Source organism: Alnus glutinosa, chromosome 11, assembly GCF_958979055.1.
Source record: "Alnus glutinosa chromosome 11, dhAlnGlut1.1, whole genome shotgun sequence".
In the NCBI taxonomy this organism is placed as follows: Eukaryota; Viridiplantae; Streptophyta; class Magnoliopsida; order Fagales; family Betulaceae; genus Alnus; species Alnus glutinosa.
The window spans coordinates 7744201-7757993 of NC_084896.1; the positions used below are offsets into that span (position 1 = coordinate 7744201).

At 34.4% G+C, this 13793-nt stretch overlaps 1 protein-coding gene across 1 annotated transcript; it reads left to right on the forward strand.

The window, feature by feature from the left end:
* The first annotated feature begins 11250 nt into the window (after positions 1–11250).
* LOC133881068 (blue copper protein-like) lies at positions 11251–11794 on the forward strand. The gene is made up of 2 exons (XM_062320031.1): positions 11251–11410; positions 11559–11794. The coding sequence occupies exons 1-2, from the start codon at positions 11251–11253 to the stop codon at positions 11792–11794; spliced, it is 396 nt and encodes a 131-aa protein (XP_062176015.1).
* The last annotated feature ends 1999 nt before the right edge of the window (positions 11795–13793 follow it).

Below are 13793 nucleotides of genomic sequence, written 5' to 3' on the forward strand. Positions count from 1 at the left end.
TTTTTTGTTTTCTTTTTTGGCCTTTTGGGGGTGGCCGGACCACCCCCAAATCCGACTGGGGTGGTTCGTCCACCCCAGATCGGCCAAGGGGGTGGTCCGGCCACCCCCTTGGCCAATAATGGGGTGGCTGGCGTTGCCCAAGGGGGTGGCCGGCCACCCCTTAATTTTTTTTAGGTTTTTATATTTTTTGTTTTTAATTATTATTATTTTTATTATTTTTAAATTTATTAAAAATTTTGCAAATTCTTTTAAGTGGAAAACGGTACCGTTTTGTGGAAAACGGTACCGTTTTCCACTACAGCACCCATGCGGTAGTTTTGAACTACCGCATGGAAGCCGGATCCTATATCTATATATATATATATATATATATATATATATATATATATATATATATATATGTATATAGTCCGTGCATCCTTATAATTGTTGTTTCGAATTGTATTACTTACTATACATATTACAAAGCATGTGAATGTTTTGTGGTGATAACATAAATAAGTTTAAAGGGAAAATATATTTTACCCCTTCGAAGTTGGACCCCTTTCAAATTTTCCCTCAAATGCTTAAGAAGTGGAAATTAACCTCCTTCTAGAAGTTTCAACCGTTGGTAAGTTTGATTAACTACTCTGTTGGCATTTTTCATATTCTTTAACGGAAAATAACCCACGTGCATCGCACATGAGTTTTTAAGGCATAAAGTCCCTAAAATGCCCTTAAGGAGGTGGATGAAGTCTCCAAAATGCCCCTATTGTTTAAAGTGTTGAAACAGTAAAACAAATAAAAAATAGTTAAAGAGAATTTTTTTTTTTTTTTTTTAAAATAAAATAAAAAATCCAAAAACAAAAGCAAAAAAAAAAAGGCCCGACCAGCCCCATTTGGCCAAGCAAATGGTTCAGAACCCTCATCTGTCCTTTAGCTAGGCAACACCGATTGCCTTTTCCCATTAGCATTTATATTGCTTAGTCTGGCCTTTTGAGTTGATACATTGTGATATGTAGGGACAATCTTTTGTGAGGTCTACTAAAGGTTCTCTTTTCTTTCTTATTAGTGTTGATGATTATAATCGATTTATTTGGGTCTATTTGATGCAAAATAAATCTCAAACTTGCCCCCTCATTCAATCTTTCTTTCATTTCATCGAAAACACAGTTCAACCTTAAAATTAAAATGTTTGCAATTTGACAATGGTGCTGAATTCAATATGGCTGATTTTTATTCCTCCAAAGGAGCAATTCATCAGTAGAGTTGTCTTGAAAGACCTCAACTAATAACTATTTATTAGCTTTTAGCTTTTATTTTTCTCTAGTGTTGAACGTAACATAAAATATTTTTTGAATGTGGCAAGACCGGCCTATGAGATTTCAAGCTCATCTTCTTTTACTTACTACCGTGATTGTATACTTATTAGTACTGTACGTCTCATGAATCATATTCCAACCACTAATCTTTCCAACAAATCTATATATTTATGCAACACTATTTTCCATTACTTCTACCTATTCCCATCTTCATGTATTTGGATTGATATTTATGTTATGCATCTACTCTCACAAGAAATCAAACAAAATTTGACCCTCAATCATGCTAAGCCTTTTATCTTTATAGGATATCCTTATGGAATACAAGTTATTTGATCTTACTACTAAGTCTGTTTTTATTTCTTGAGATGTAATTTTGCATGGGGCCGGGATATTTTTTCCATATGCATCCATGCTTACTAATTCTACTCTAGATGGTTGATTTGTTCTTCCTAAATTGGTTTATGATGATATCAATTTTGTATCTTCTTTTTCTTCTATTTCACTACCATTCTAATTTCTCTAATATTGAATTTGTTCCTATTCACTCTAATAATACTGACCATATTCCATCCACAACATCAACCAATGATTCTATTGTTGATCCCCCTCCATCAAGTCATGACAAGGCTCATATATAACGATCCGCTCCCGACGATATAATATTGTCCACTTTTGGCTCTCCTGAACAAGATTTTTTAGAAGGTCACACATCCTATTACTACTCTCGCATAAGCACGATTAACTGCAGAGTGTTGATAAGTTCATGCATGGCCATCACGACTTTAAATCGCGTTGTGTCAAGAAGGGTGTGAATATATATATATATATATATATATATATATATATATATATATATATATATATATAAGCACATTCCCATTCCTATACCCATGCGATGTGGGAAGTCACAATCACCCGCTCTTTAGACCCAGCGTCCCTGCTAGTGACCCTCATGGGCTTGTTGATGAGAATGTAAAATGTTATATTTTTCCCCTTTATATTTAATCTCTTATACTTATTTAATGCCTGAATGTACTCATTATTCTTATATTTTGATTTAGGATACAAATTGAGGCATTAAATGCAAAACAAAGCAAATTGGGCGATTTTGGACAGTTTCAATATCAATTCGTAATCGGGTCATAACTCTCTCATAAAATCTCCGATTGAGATGATTCAAGATGCTGTGGAACACCAAGAAAAAGATCTACAACTTTTATGTTTTGCGTTTTGAGAGATACCGGATGAATCAAGGTCGAAATCGGGCTTGAAGTTGACGTTCTGATGTGGATCTGATGCGGTTTAATTGCGGAAGTTTTCAGATATGGAAATTTCTTTACTTGGAGCCTTTTTCATAATCATCCAATCAATTCCAGCCAAGACAAGCAATAAATACAAAGTCAAGCAAAAGGAAGAAAAGGAAGGAAAAGATGTGTGGAGGATCAAGAAAATAAAGAAGAGATTTGTGGGGACCACGTGAAGAAGACAACATGAAAGGAGCATCTCTTTCCATGACAAGGCAAATTGATTTTCTCTCCATACTTGGCTGATTTGTGGGGACTTAAACAAGGAAAGAATCGATAAAGCATATGGCAACAAAAGTCCCCATTGAAATCATCACCTTTCTAGTTATCCTAGCCTTTATTTTATGTTTAATATTTTCCTTAATTAGTAGATTTATGTATTGTTATTTTAGGATAGTATTTACAATATCTTTCTTTAGGAGATTTCCTAGGCTTCTAGCATATGGGCTGAACGTGTATAAAAGGGGGGAACCATGACACATCTTCTTCCATCTTCTATCTTCCATCTTCTCCCCTCTTCTCTAAGTTTTAGTCATGGCCCTGCGTGGCTAAACTTTCATAATTGGTCGAAGGAAACGGAAGCCTCGGAATCAATAAAACTGTGAGATCTAATTTGTTTTCATTGTTCGATTTATGCTTTGAGTATCAAATGTTCTTCTATACTTATTTTTATGATTGTCTCGTTTAATGACTAAGATTTAATGATATGACTGAGTTTCCGCGCTGGCGATCATTAAATCCTAGGAAGCCCACTAGTAGCCAACTAGTTTATTTAATGATTTGACTGAGTTTCCGCGCTGGCGATCATTAAATGCTAGGAAGTCTACTAGTTTGTTATTCGTTGCAATCTATTGCTGGGTTAGATATCAAATCCGTAATTGTTTGATCCCTACAATCTATGAAGCAACTAAGATTTAATGATTTGCTGCTTCTCAATGATTATTAAATCTTAGGAAGAACATCTGACGAAATTAAATGCAACCGCTTGTGCTTGTGTTGTTTCGCTTCATCGATCTCTCTAATTCTTAAGGCTGCTACTAGATTAAACCTATAGCGCTTGTCTTGGGTTGTTTAGTAGTTAGGGTTAATTAGAGCGCTTGTCTTCTAATTAACTACGACTAAGAAGAGATAGGAAAATAGTTCCAACGGTAAATATTCAAGTATGAATTGATATATTTTTGCATCGATGATCAGTTGTAAAATTCCGATGGTGAAAGTTGACTTAGACCAATGTTTCCTTACTTGATTAATATTTTAAATTGTTTCTTTGTTATTACTTTCAGACTCAAAAACCCCCCCCAATCCTTGTTCACGTAGCATAAAACTCGGCTAATTACTCTTCGTGGGATCGACCCTTACTTGCACTACTACATATATTTTAGAAGTAAGGTTTTTATTTTTGGGTGCTCGCAACAGCACTCCACTTGTGCATGCTCCCCCCATCTCAGACTGGGCAATGACTCTAATACGATTTTTAACGACCCACACCCAACGACATAATATTGTCCACTTTTGGCTCGATCTTCTGAACCTGATTTTTCAGAAGGTCACTTATCCTGGTTCTACTCTTGCATGAGCACGCCACCATGGATTTAAACACGTTGTGTCAAGAATAGTGTAAATATACATATAAGTACATTCCCATTTCCATACCTAGACGATGTGGGACGTCATATTATATTCCTCTTCCAAGATTATCATGAATAAGACGTATGCTTGGTTATTTGGAGGATTTTCATTGTCAACTGAAAGCTTATTCTCACTCACTCCCATTTATTCCTAAGTACAATGATTCCTCAACATCAAGTCTACCTTATGCTCGTTCTTCATTCATTTCTTATGATAAACTTTCTTTTGTTCATAGACATTTTAGATTGTCTGTTCCATTCCATTTTGAACCTAAGTTTTTCCATCAAGTAATTGTAAGCAATGATCTTATAGCAGCATCCAATCTCACAAGTTTTCTCAATGCCCAATTTCGACTTAAACACTAATTGGAATTGATTAAAAAATGCTTAAAATATCGACATTATTTGTTTTTTAATTCAAAAAAAAAATAAAAAAATAAAACTGGAATGTGAATACAATGCGTGGTACTGTGGACCACTCACAAGAGAGCTGTGGGTGGTGCAACCCTGATGAAGCTTGGGGGTGGCCACAACCACCCCAGAGGGGATTCAGGGGTGCCCCCTAGAAGCCAATCGAAGGTGGCCAAGACACCCCAAAATTCACCGTGGGTGGTACGAACCTGAAGAAGCATGGGGGTGGTCACGACCACCCCCAATGGGATTTGAGGGTGTCCCCGTAAGCCAATCGGAGGTTGCCAAGCCACCCCAAAAGTCATCAAGGGTGGTGCAACCACCGCAGACTTTTGCTGTGGGTGGCCGACCATGTACCCATTGGTGGGTGACTTTCTATTTTTTACAAAACGTAATTTATTTATTTTCGTAAGGGAATAGTTATTCACATGAGAATAGCTATTCCTAAGAATAGTCCATTACTAAATAAAAGAATAACTATCCCTACAAAATAAGCATTACATTTCATAGGTCTATTCCGTGAACCAAAATGGCCTTAAGTTGGTTAGATTAGTTATATGATGAGTTGGAACATTAACTTGGTTACATTAGTATTTTTGTTGCTAGATTAGTTATATGATGAGTTGGAACATTAACTTGGTTACATTAGTATTTTTGTTGCTTTTGTGTATTAGTTCACTTCATTAATAACTGCTTGTAAGTAGGTGAAACTATGTATCAAGGCATAATATAAGAGCATATTTCTTCTCATAACCTTTGTTTCTCTCTGTTTTTTTTTTTTTTTCTTACAATTTTGTAAATTTGTTATTGAACCATTAGCAAATAGATTTTTTTTTTCTCCTATCCATATCTCATCAATTTTTTATTTATTTTTATTTTAGAATGCTTGTAACATTTCCATTACATTCAAAGAAAAAAGGTCCAATTTTTTTTGTTAACCTACCCGTCTGCGAAGGTGGAGCTTAAGTGCTCTTTATTTTTTTTTGGCCTCCTTCAGAACCCATTGTTTCGAAATCCAAATCTTCATCCTTTATATCCTCCTCAACCCAAACTATCTTATCCACCTCCTTCTCTTCCTCAACTCTTTGGCCATGTCTGTTTTTTATTCCCAAGGCAAATATATTAATCAATAACTCAAAATACAAAATATTTTTGTTTTCTGTCTTCTTTAAATTTTCTTATTGTAGGAATATTATGAAAAAACAACTGTTTAATTAATCCTATATATATATCTTAATAAAAAAATTTAAAAGAAAATTTGAAAATTAAGGGGGGCAATGGCTCCCCTTGTTCTATATGTAGTTTGTCCTTCCTGCACTGCCACTCGGATGTGTTTGGAGTTGTTGCGATGCCACCATTGTGGTGGTCATGATGGCTGAACAGTCATCCCTATGGTGGATAGAGTGACCATTCAGCTGCCCCTACCTTTTTTCTTCTCTTTTTTATTTATTTTTAATTTTTGCACAAGGAGGGCCTTATTTGGATTTCTCAAAATAAGTAGGTATACTCTATAGAATACCGCTAATTTTTTATTTTATTATTATTATTTTTTTTAATATATGTATATATGTATATATATATAATATAACAAATTTATTAATTGATTATTTTTTCATCTAAAGCACTAAAGCATAAAAAATAATAATAATAATAATAATAAAAAAACTAGAACGGGCCCAAAATAGTCACAAAACTATCTAAAATATACTTTAAAAAGAGGTCCAAAGAAGGTTCAAAACACCAAAATAGGTCCAAAGAGCCAATATCTGATAGGCGGTTACGTAGTGCTGTTTAGGTTTCAATAATCGCTGATCGATGGTTATTTCAAAACCGCTAACCACCTAAGGTAGTGCGGTTAGGGTTACGAAAATCTAATAACCACCTAACGCGATTCGGTTAGGGTTTAGAAGCAATAGCCGGTAATTATAACTACTTGTACACCCTAGTTAATACTAAATTAGTATATGTTTATACACACATAAACATATGTGTGTATACGAGCTAGGCTCGCGAGCCTTAATTGAGTTGGGAGAGTGAGTCAAGTATGTGTCATTTAATAATCGAGGGGGTTTCTACTGTTACAAATAGAGCTCAAATCGAGTTTAAATGAGTGTGTGTCGAACGGACAGGTTCATTTGTAGCCCTATGCTTTTTAAAAAAGTGCAATTTAAAAACGGAGAAAAATCTGCGATTTCAAACCTTAGGCAGACTGTAACACTCAGGCAATAACATGCCTAGATTAATAATGCATAAATATAAATATATGCATATGTGTGCATAGGTATAAGATTCAATTATTTATAGATTAAATAGAATTATATATATATATATATATATATATATATATATATATATATATATATATATATATATATATATATATATATAAAAGTCAGTTGGACATGACATTTCACCCAAAGTCGATCGAGCGATTTTGGAGTCGATGTCGATTGAGCGACTTTGCAGTCGATCGAGCGAATGTATAGCGAATAAAATAGATCGATTGATTATATAATTGATCGAGCGACTTAATAGTGATGAGTAAATGAAATCAATCAAGCGATGTTTTTCCAGTGTAAATAAAAGCTCGAACTCGGTCGATCGACTTTATTATACAATGCGTTGCAGATTACGTAAAAACACAGATATTGATTTTTCTTCCTTTAATTCTTGAACCCATTTCGTGTGAACAGTCCCAAATGATTAAAACCCATCTAGTTAGTCTAGTTAGCTCAGTTTAGTTTTAAAAGAACTAGATATGGTTGTACAAATTAATTATTACATTAGATACAATATATAATCTTACATAATATATTTTGTAATCTTGATGAAGATCTTTTCTATCCAGCAATCAAAAATCCGTCCATTGAAGAGTTTGTACTACTTTAATCCCAGCCTTACAAGTCTCCTATATATGGAGCTTTTGATTGACCGATCCATGCACCATGGAACAAAAATTTCAGCAAACACTTTTTCTCTCGTAAACTTTCTGTTTTCTTCCCTGTTCTAGTGCAAAAACTTTAAGCATGAAAATCTCATTGTTTCCCCATGTTTTTCTACACCTAGTGAGCTAAATTAAAGCCTTGAATTGCTCTCTTTTCACCACAAAACCAGTAGGAATTAAAACATAAACTATCCATGTTTTAAGACCAAAAAAATAGAGCATCATTTTCTTCATCGCATATTGGTGCTCTTTCTTTTCTGGACAGCAGCACTCCCTTTCTTTTGGGTTACGTTGGAGTAGCTTAGGTGAGTATTTTCTTCCTCTAAACACTGAATTCCTTCTCTTAAGACATGATTATTCTTCACCTCCTTTGAAGAAGCAACAACCGTTTATGTATATGTGTGTGTGTGTGTGTATATATATATATATTTATGGACCTCTTTTTGTTTGCTAACAGAAAATTTCCAAGTAAAAAACCAGAAACCAATATGTAGGTATGAAGGTTGTAAAAGATGTATAAATGGAAGTGTGTGAAATTGCCGATTTATGATATATATATATATATATATATATATATATATATATATATATATATATATAGTTAAGGTTTGTGGTTTGAACAGTGTGTGCTTACAAAGAAATAAATGAGTTTATATAAGTGTGTGTGTGTGTTTTGCTGTGTTTGCTTCGGATGGAGGGTTGGTGTGTGTGTGTATTATGGATATGTGTTTTTGGTGTGTGCTTCACTATAAGGGACATGTGTATGTGAGAAGTGAAGAAAAGTATTTGAAAAAAAAAAAAAAATTACAGTGTGTGCCATGGAGACCATGTGTGTGTGTGAGTTATTTTAAAATATATGTATATAAATTAGTTTGAACTAATGATTTATATATTTATGTAAAGAGTTATTTTAATTATATTTATGGTAGTGTCATTTCACTACCCAAATGTTTTAAGTTAATGGCATTCAATATCCTAATTAAAAGAACGGAATATTAATATTTTATACCGTTACGCTAAAAAATGGTTATGTTGCCAATTAGTACAAAACATAACAATAAGATTATATTTATAACAATTATATTTTAGGGGTAATTGTTGAAATAAGAAATGATCTCTTAAATAAAGATAAAGAGTAGGTAAATTCACTTGATTTTATTTGTTAGTGTATTAATGTTTAAATATAATTATGCAGCTTTTGTGGATAACTTTTGGAGCAGAAACAGTAAGTATCTTTATACTTACTGAAGGTGATGCTGGTGGATTTTCCTATAATATTGTGACTACTGCTTTATTTACTTGTTTGCGCATGAAACTTTGTATATTTTATTGTTTTAATAACCTGATTAATAACAAGCTAGCGGATCTAGATCCATAGTGGGTACATGAGGCTTCACTGGAGTTCCTAGGTTCTCGGTGAATGAGGAAGTGCCCGAAAAGAGAATAATAAATATAAAAACTGGTGCATCTAGATCACCAGGGAAGACCCAGGTTTCCAAGAGCCTAGGCTCCTAAAAAATATAATTAAAAGTTAAATGTGAGGAAGCCCAAGCTTCAAATAAGACGTTAACCGCGCCTAGGCTAACAAAGGAGTGAAAAAAGGGCAATGCTTAAAACTGTCATATTTAAAACTGTCATATTACTGCTTTATAGTTATGTTTATATTCAATCTATGACTATGATTAGCTACCATGGATCATAAATGGCGTATACATGCGATTATAAAGCCACACCTGCATTATGTTGCGTTTGTTAAATAAATCAGCATTTATATTATTATGGGAAACAACTGACTCACTTAGGTATTTTGTATTGTATGTTGTTTTCTCTCTGTATTATGTATTAATACAGGTTATGAAGAAAAAGAATATCAGGATTATCCAAACCTTTAGATGGATCTTGATACTAGTATTTGAGGCCAGACTGCCTCCTTTTTGAGAACTACTATGATGTAGTTCATTAGCTTATTTTTCAAAAACAATGTTTAGTTATTTTGGCATGTATAATTATGTGTGCCCTGTGTGGCATATCTGTTATCCTATGTATAATTATGCAGATACACTTTAAATATCTATTTTGAGGTATTTCAGTTAGAAGTTCTGAAGTGCTATTTAATTCCAAGTCTGTTGGATATATACATATTCCGCTGCTAAATTACAACTCTGATGAGATCGTAATGTCATGCGAAAATTCAAAAATTTTCATTTAACGCCTTTTTAAAAAAGGCAAGGCGTTATACAAGCAGGTGCATTGTTAAAGAAATGCACCATTTTAAAAGTTAAACTGTGTTTTTAATAATTGCGTTTTTACATCACACGTTACAAAATCGCTATTTTTAAATCGCATGTTTTGAAATCGTAAACCCAAACGGACCTAGTCTTAGACTTAAGTTTTGACACGACCCGAACTCGACACATGAACTTGTCACTCCTACAAAACCACACTCCTAAAACTCAGGCAGTTCTAGTATTGCACATTTAGACTGGATCTGATATTAGTGCCAACTTTTTGTTCGGATGTTAGTTGGCAGCAGCAACAATTATTTAAACTACGAAGATCACTTCATAAATTGCAGTAGTGATATGATCATAATACTGATTGCCTTTCTTGATTGATTAGAAAAATCGTTTAGCTCTATGTTAAAAACTGAGCCACTGAAATGTGTTCTGAATTTTAACAATATGCTCAAGTACTCTTTAAAGTTAGTGTCCTAAACAGCTAGCAGCAGCCTTAAACAAATCATCTGATTATTAGACATTTGAGCTGTAAAATTCTCAAAAAGATATAGATCTATGTAGAGTGAATTAGCGAGACAAATTTAAGAGAAGTTTAAAAATATATAGCACTAACTAGCAGGACGATGATATACTCAATCAAAAAAGGATGAAAGTGCATGATATATCATAAATCTCCAAGTAGAACCACTAGTGATATTTTAAGAGAAAAAAGTTCTGACAATGAAAGCCCGGCCGGTCAGCTTAAGACTAGACCGACATATCTTGATCAACATCTTAGTTGGATTAAGGGTTTGTTTGGATTTGTAATTTTAATTAAGTACAAAAACTAAACGATTTCGCAAGGCCAATCGGATTCTAAGTCAAAAACTATACACGTTATGGGAAATTTATGTTACAAACGCATACTAGCTAGTACTGGCTCAGTTTGCTAAAATTTTTTTTTTTTGTCTTTATATTTTTTTTTTTTTTTTAAAAAAAAAATATTAACAAACAATCTTTACACAAAACTCCTAAAAATAGAAAAACATTTTTCACCTTTTTGTTACGTTATACACTTTTTAAATATTTTTTTTAAAAAAATTCCAAGAAGAGGGTTCACCTGAAGTGGAAAACAGAAAACCATGAGAACTAGCGAAAAGGCCGAAACAAATAACAAATTAAAATAGACGTTAACTTCAATGAATTAGCTAGCAATTTACCAACATCTCTAGCTGTTTGAGCCACCGGCCCCCAGCTGGATCTTATCCTTCGATTAGACATGGTTAGAAAAAATAAAAGTGATAAATTATTCTGCCGTTCGGCAAAGCTGTCCATAGACAAAATATGTTAAGATTTTGAAGTTATAAATAAGCAGAAGTTGTAGTCTTCGATGCAATCACATGCAGAATCAATCTCATAAAGAGAAAGCTTCTGATCATTGTAATGGCCTCTTCCCAATTCTTCATCCTTGCCATCGTAGCAATTCTTGTCCCTTCAATTTTGGCCAAGGAATTCGTGGTTGGTGATCAGAAGGGTTGGACCATTAACTTTGATTACCAAGATTGGGCCATCGGAAAGGAGTTCCATGTCGGTGACAAACTAGGTAAATTAACTCTGTGTATCTCTCCGCTATGTCTTCAACTTAATTACAAAAATATTCTCCATAGTCTATGAAGACAATAACTGCTAAATATATTTCATTTTAGTCTTATATATTAATTGATGATGGATGAATCATCTTCTTGGTGCAGTTTTCAAGTATCCAAAGGGAGTCCACAATGTTTTAGCAGTCAATGGATCTAGTTTCCAAAAATGTGTGGCACCGGCTGGAACTCAACCCTTAACTAGTGGAAATGATGTAATTACCCTAGCAACTCCAGGCATAAAATGGTACATTTGTAGTGTTCCCAATCATTGTCAGGTTGGAAACCAAAGGCTCATTATAATAGTGGAACCTTCTCCCGCTTCGGCACCTTCTCCCAATTGATAGGAGAAGTGTTGCACCTATATATTATGAGTGGATGATGGCTACTTTTAGCATCTTTTTTGTGTTATATCTATGTAGGAGTTTACAGGAGTAAGAATTTCAAGGGATGCACACGACGTGGTGAAGTAAGAGAAGTTATGTATCATCTATTCTGTCTTATCTTTCAGTATATCAAAATTACCACTTAAATAAAGAGTCTATGGGTGTTAGTTTTGAAGGAATAAGGAGTTTATCTTTAATTCCAAAGATGGTCTTTGTTACCATACTTTGTTTTGGTTGTTATGTTTTAGTCTATCTCTTATGCAAGAATTTGTTATTGGGTAGGAATTATTTGTAATCTCTTATGTGTGAATAAAAAGGCATGCAAATTTTTATCCCTCAAACCATGTGTTTGGCAGAAGCTTAGGATCCTCTATTATCCTACAATTTTAATCTCTTTTCAGCAAAATAGGAAGCAATAAGTAGTTAGATCCTGTAGCTTCTTTCCCTATTGAAAGAAGAGTGACCCAATCCGTTATGAATTCTCATAACATTATGATTGTCATGATTTAACGTTAGAATATTATCGTTAAATTATCTTTTTAAGGTTTTGGAGTGTATTTGAATTCATAATTTGCATTCTATTGATTTATAGTAATGCTAAGACCTACAGGCCAGTATGTGTGTGCTGCTACTTTTACTCTCTCTCTCTCTCTCTCTCTCCATATATATATATATATATATATATATTTCTAATTGAATAAGGGAAAGGGTTACAATTAAGGGAGGATCCGTCCCATTTCTGATCCAAACGAAAGAAAAAGTGGTTAATCCAAATAATGAAAAAGGGGTGGGCTCCCTAACATTAGACCCAAACCAAATTAAAACAGCGTAGAGTTATAAACAAAAAGTAGGAAATGAGACAAATAAATGACCCGGTCCTTTCAAGAGGCCGCTCAAGGCGGTTAAAAAAGTGAAAGGAAAACAGATCAGGACAAGCCCAACTGTACTCCCACTTGAAACTTGCAACAACCACCAAAAGATGGCTAGAATAGTAACAACGCTATTAGAGTCTAGAAATAGGACTGCAGTAAGGAGAGTAACCAACACAAATTCAAATACAGTAGATTTCCATAAAGAGAAACAAAAACCCAAATAACATAAAAAAAAAAAAAAAAAAAAAAAAAAAAAAAAAAAACAGCAGATAATAAAACAACAGAAAACCGGATGATGGAGGGAAGTGGGAGCCACTAGTGAGGGGAAGCCTTCCTCCAGCAAAAATCACAAGAAATCACCGTAAACCACCTAAAACCAGGATGGGGAAGGGATGGAAGGAAAAACGTGGCCATCATGCGCCGAAAAGGGAGACAAACTCCTTGGCGTGTGCAGGCCACGCGCCAATACGTGGATGTCGGCTAAGGTCGTGGCGGCCATCGGTGGATACAGAAGAAGCCGGTGATCCCATTGAAAAGGCACGTGTCTGGCAATAGTTGACGGAAGATCGTAGATCTAGATCCAAAGAGACCAAACCAACAACCAAACCAAAAATCACCAAAAACACGGTGGAGAAAGATGGAGTAAACCAGTATCAGCTGTTTTGAGAAAAAGAAGTACTGAAAAAAGATAAAGTTTGCTAGAAAAAACTTTAGCAGAATAGACAACTCAAAAGAGGCAGAAGATTCAAAAAAGGGGGGACAGATTGTAGGCTTCCCTTCCCAATCCTTTGATGTAGTAGATGATTAGGTGAGGAGGTTAATTACCTCATAAGAGGCGAAAAAAACTGGTAACGGATAAGAGGGAGAGAAGAGAGAAGAGGGGGAGGGAAGCACAGAGCTTCCTTATGCCCAAAAGAGCTATGGTTGTGAGGTTTTCAGAGAAAAATGATGATAGAGAACGAAGCGTATCAAGTAGCCAAGCCCACTTTTAGTCTATATGCCTCCCCCTACCATTGCCCGATTTTGTTGATAAAAACAGGCTGCAAACCATCTAGCCTGATGCTTTGAATGGTCGCATTTGACCT

Excerpts from the sequence above, each read along its gene's own strand:
- LOC133881068 (XM_062320031.1), top strand. The coding sequence starts at position 11,251 with ATGGCCTCTTCCCAATTCTTCATCCTTGCCATCGTAGCAATTCTTGTC. Across the intron at positions 11,411-11,558 it reads CCATGTCGGTGACAAACTAG|TTTTCAAGTATCCAAAGGGA; the intron begins GTAAATTAACTC and ends TTCTTGGTGCAG.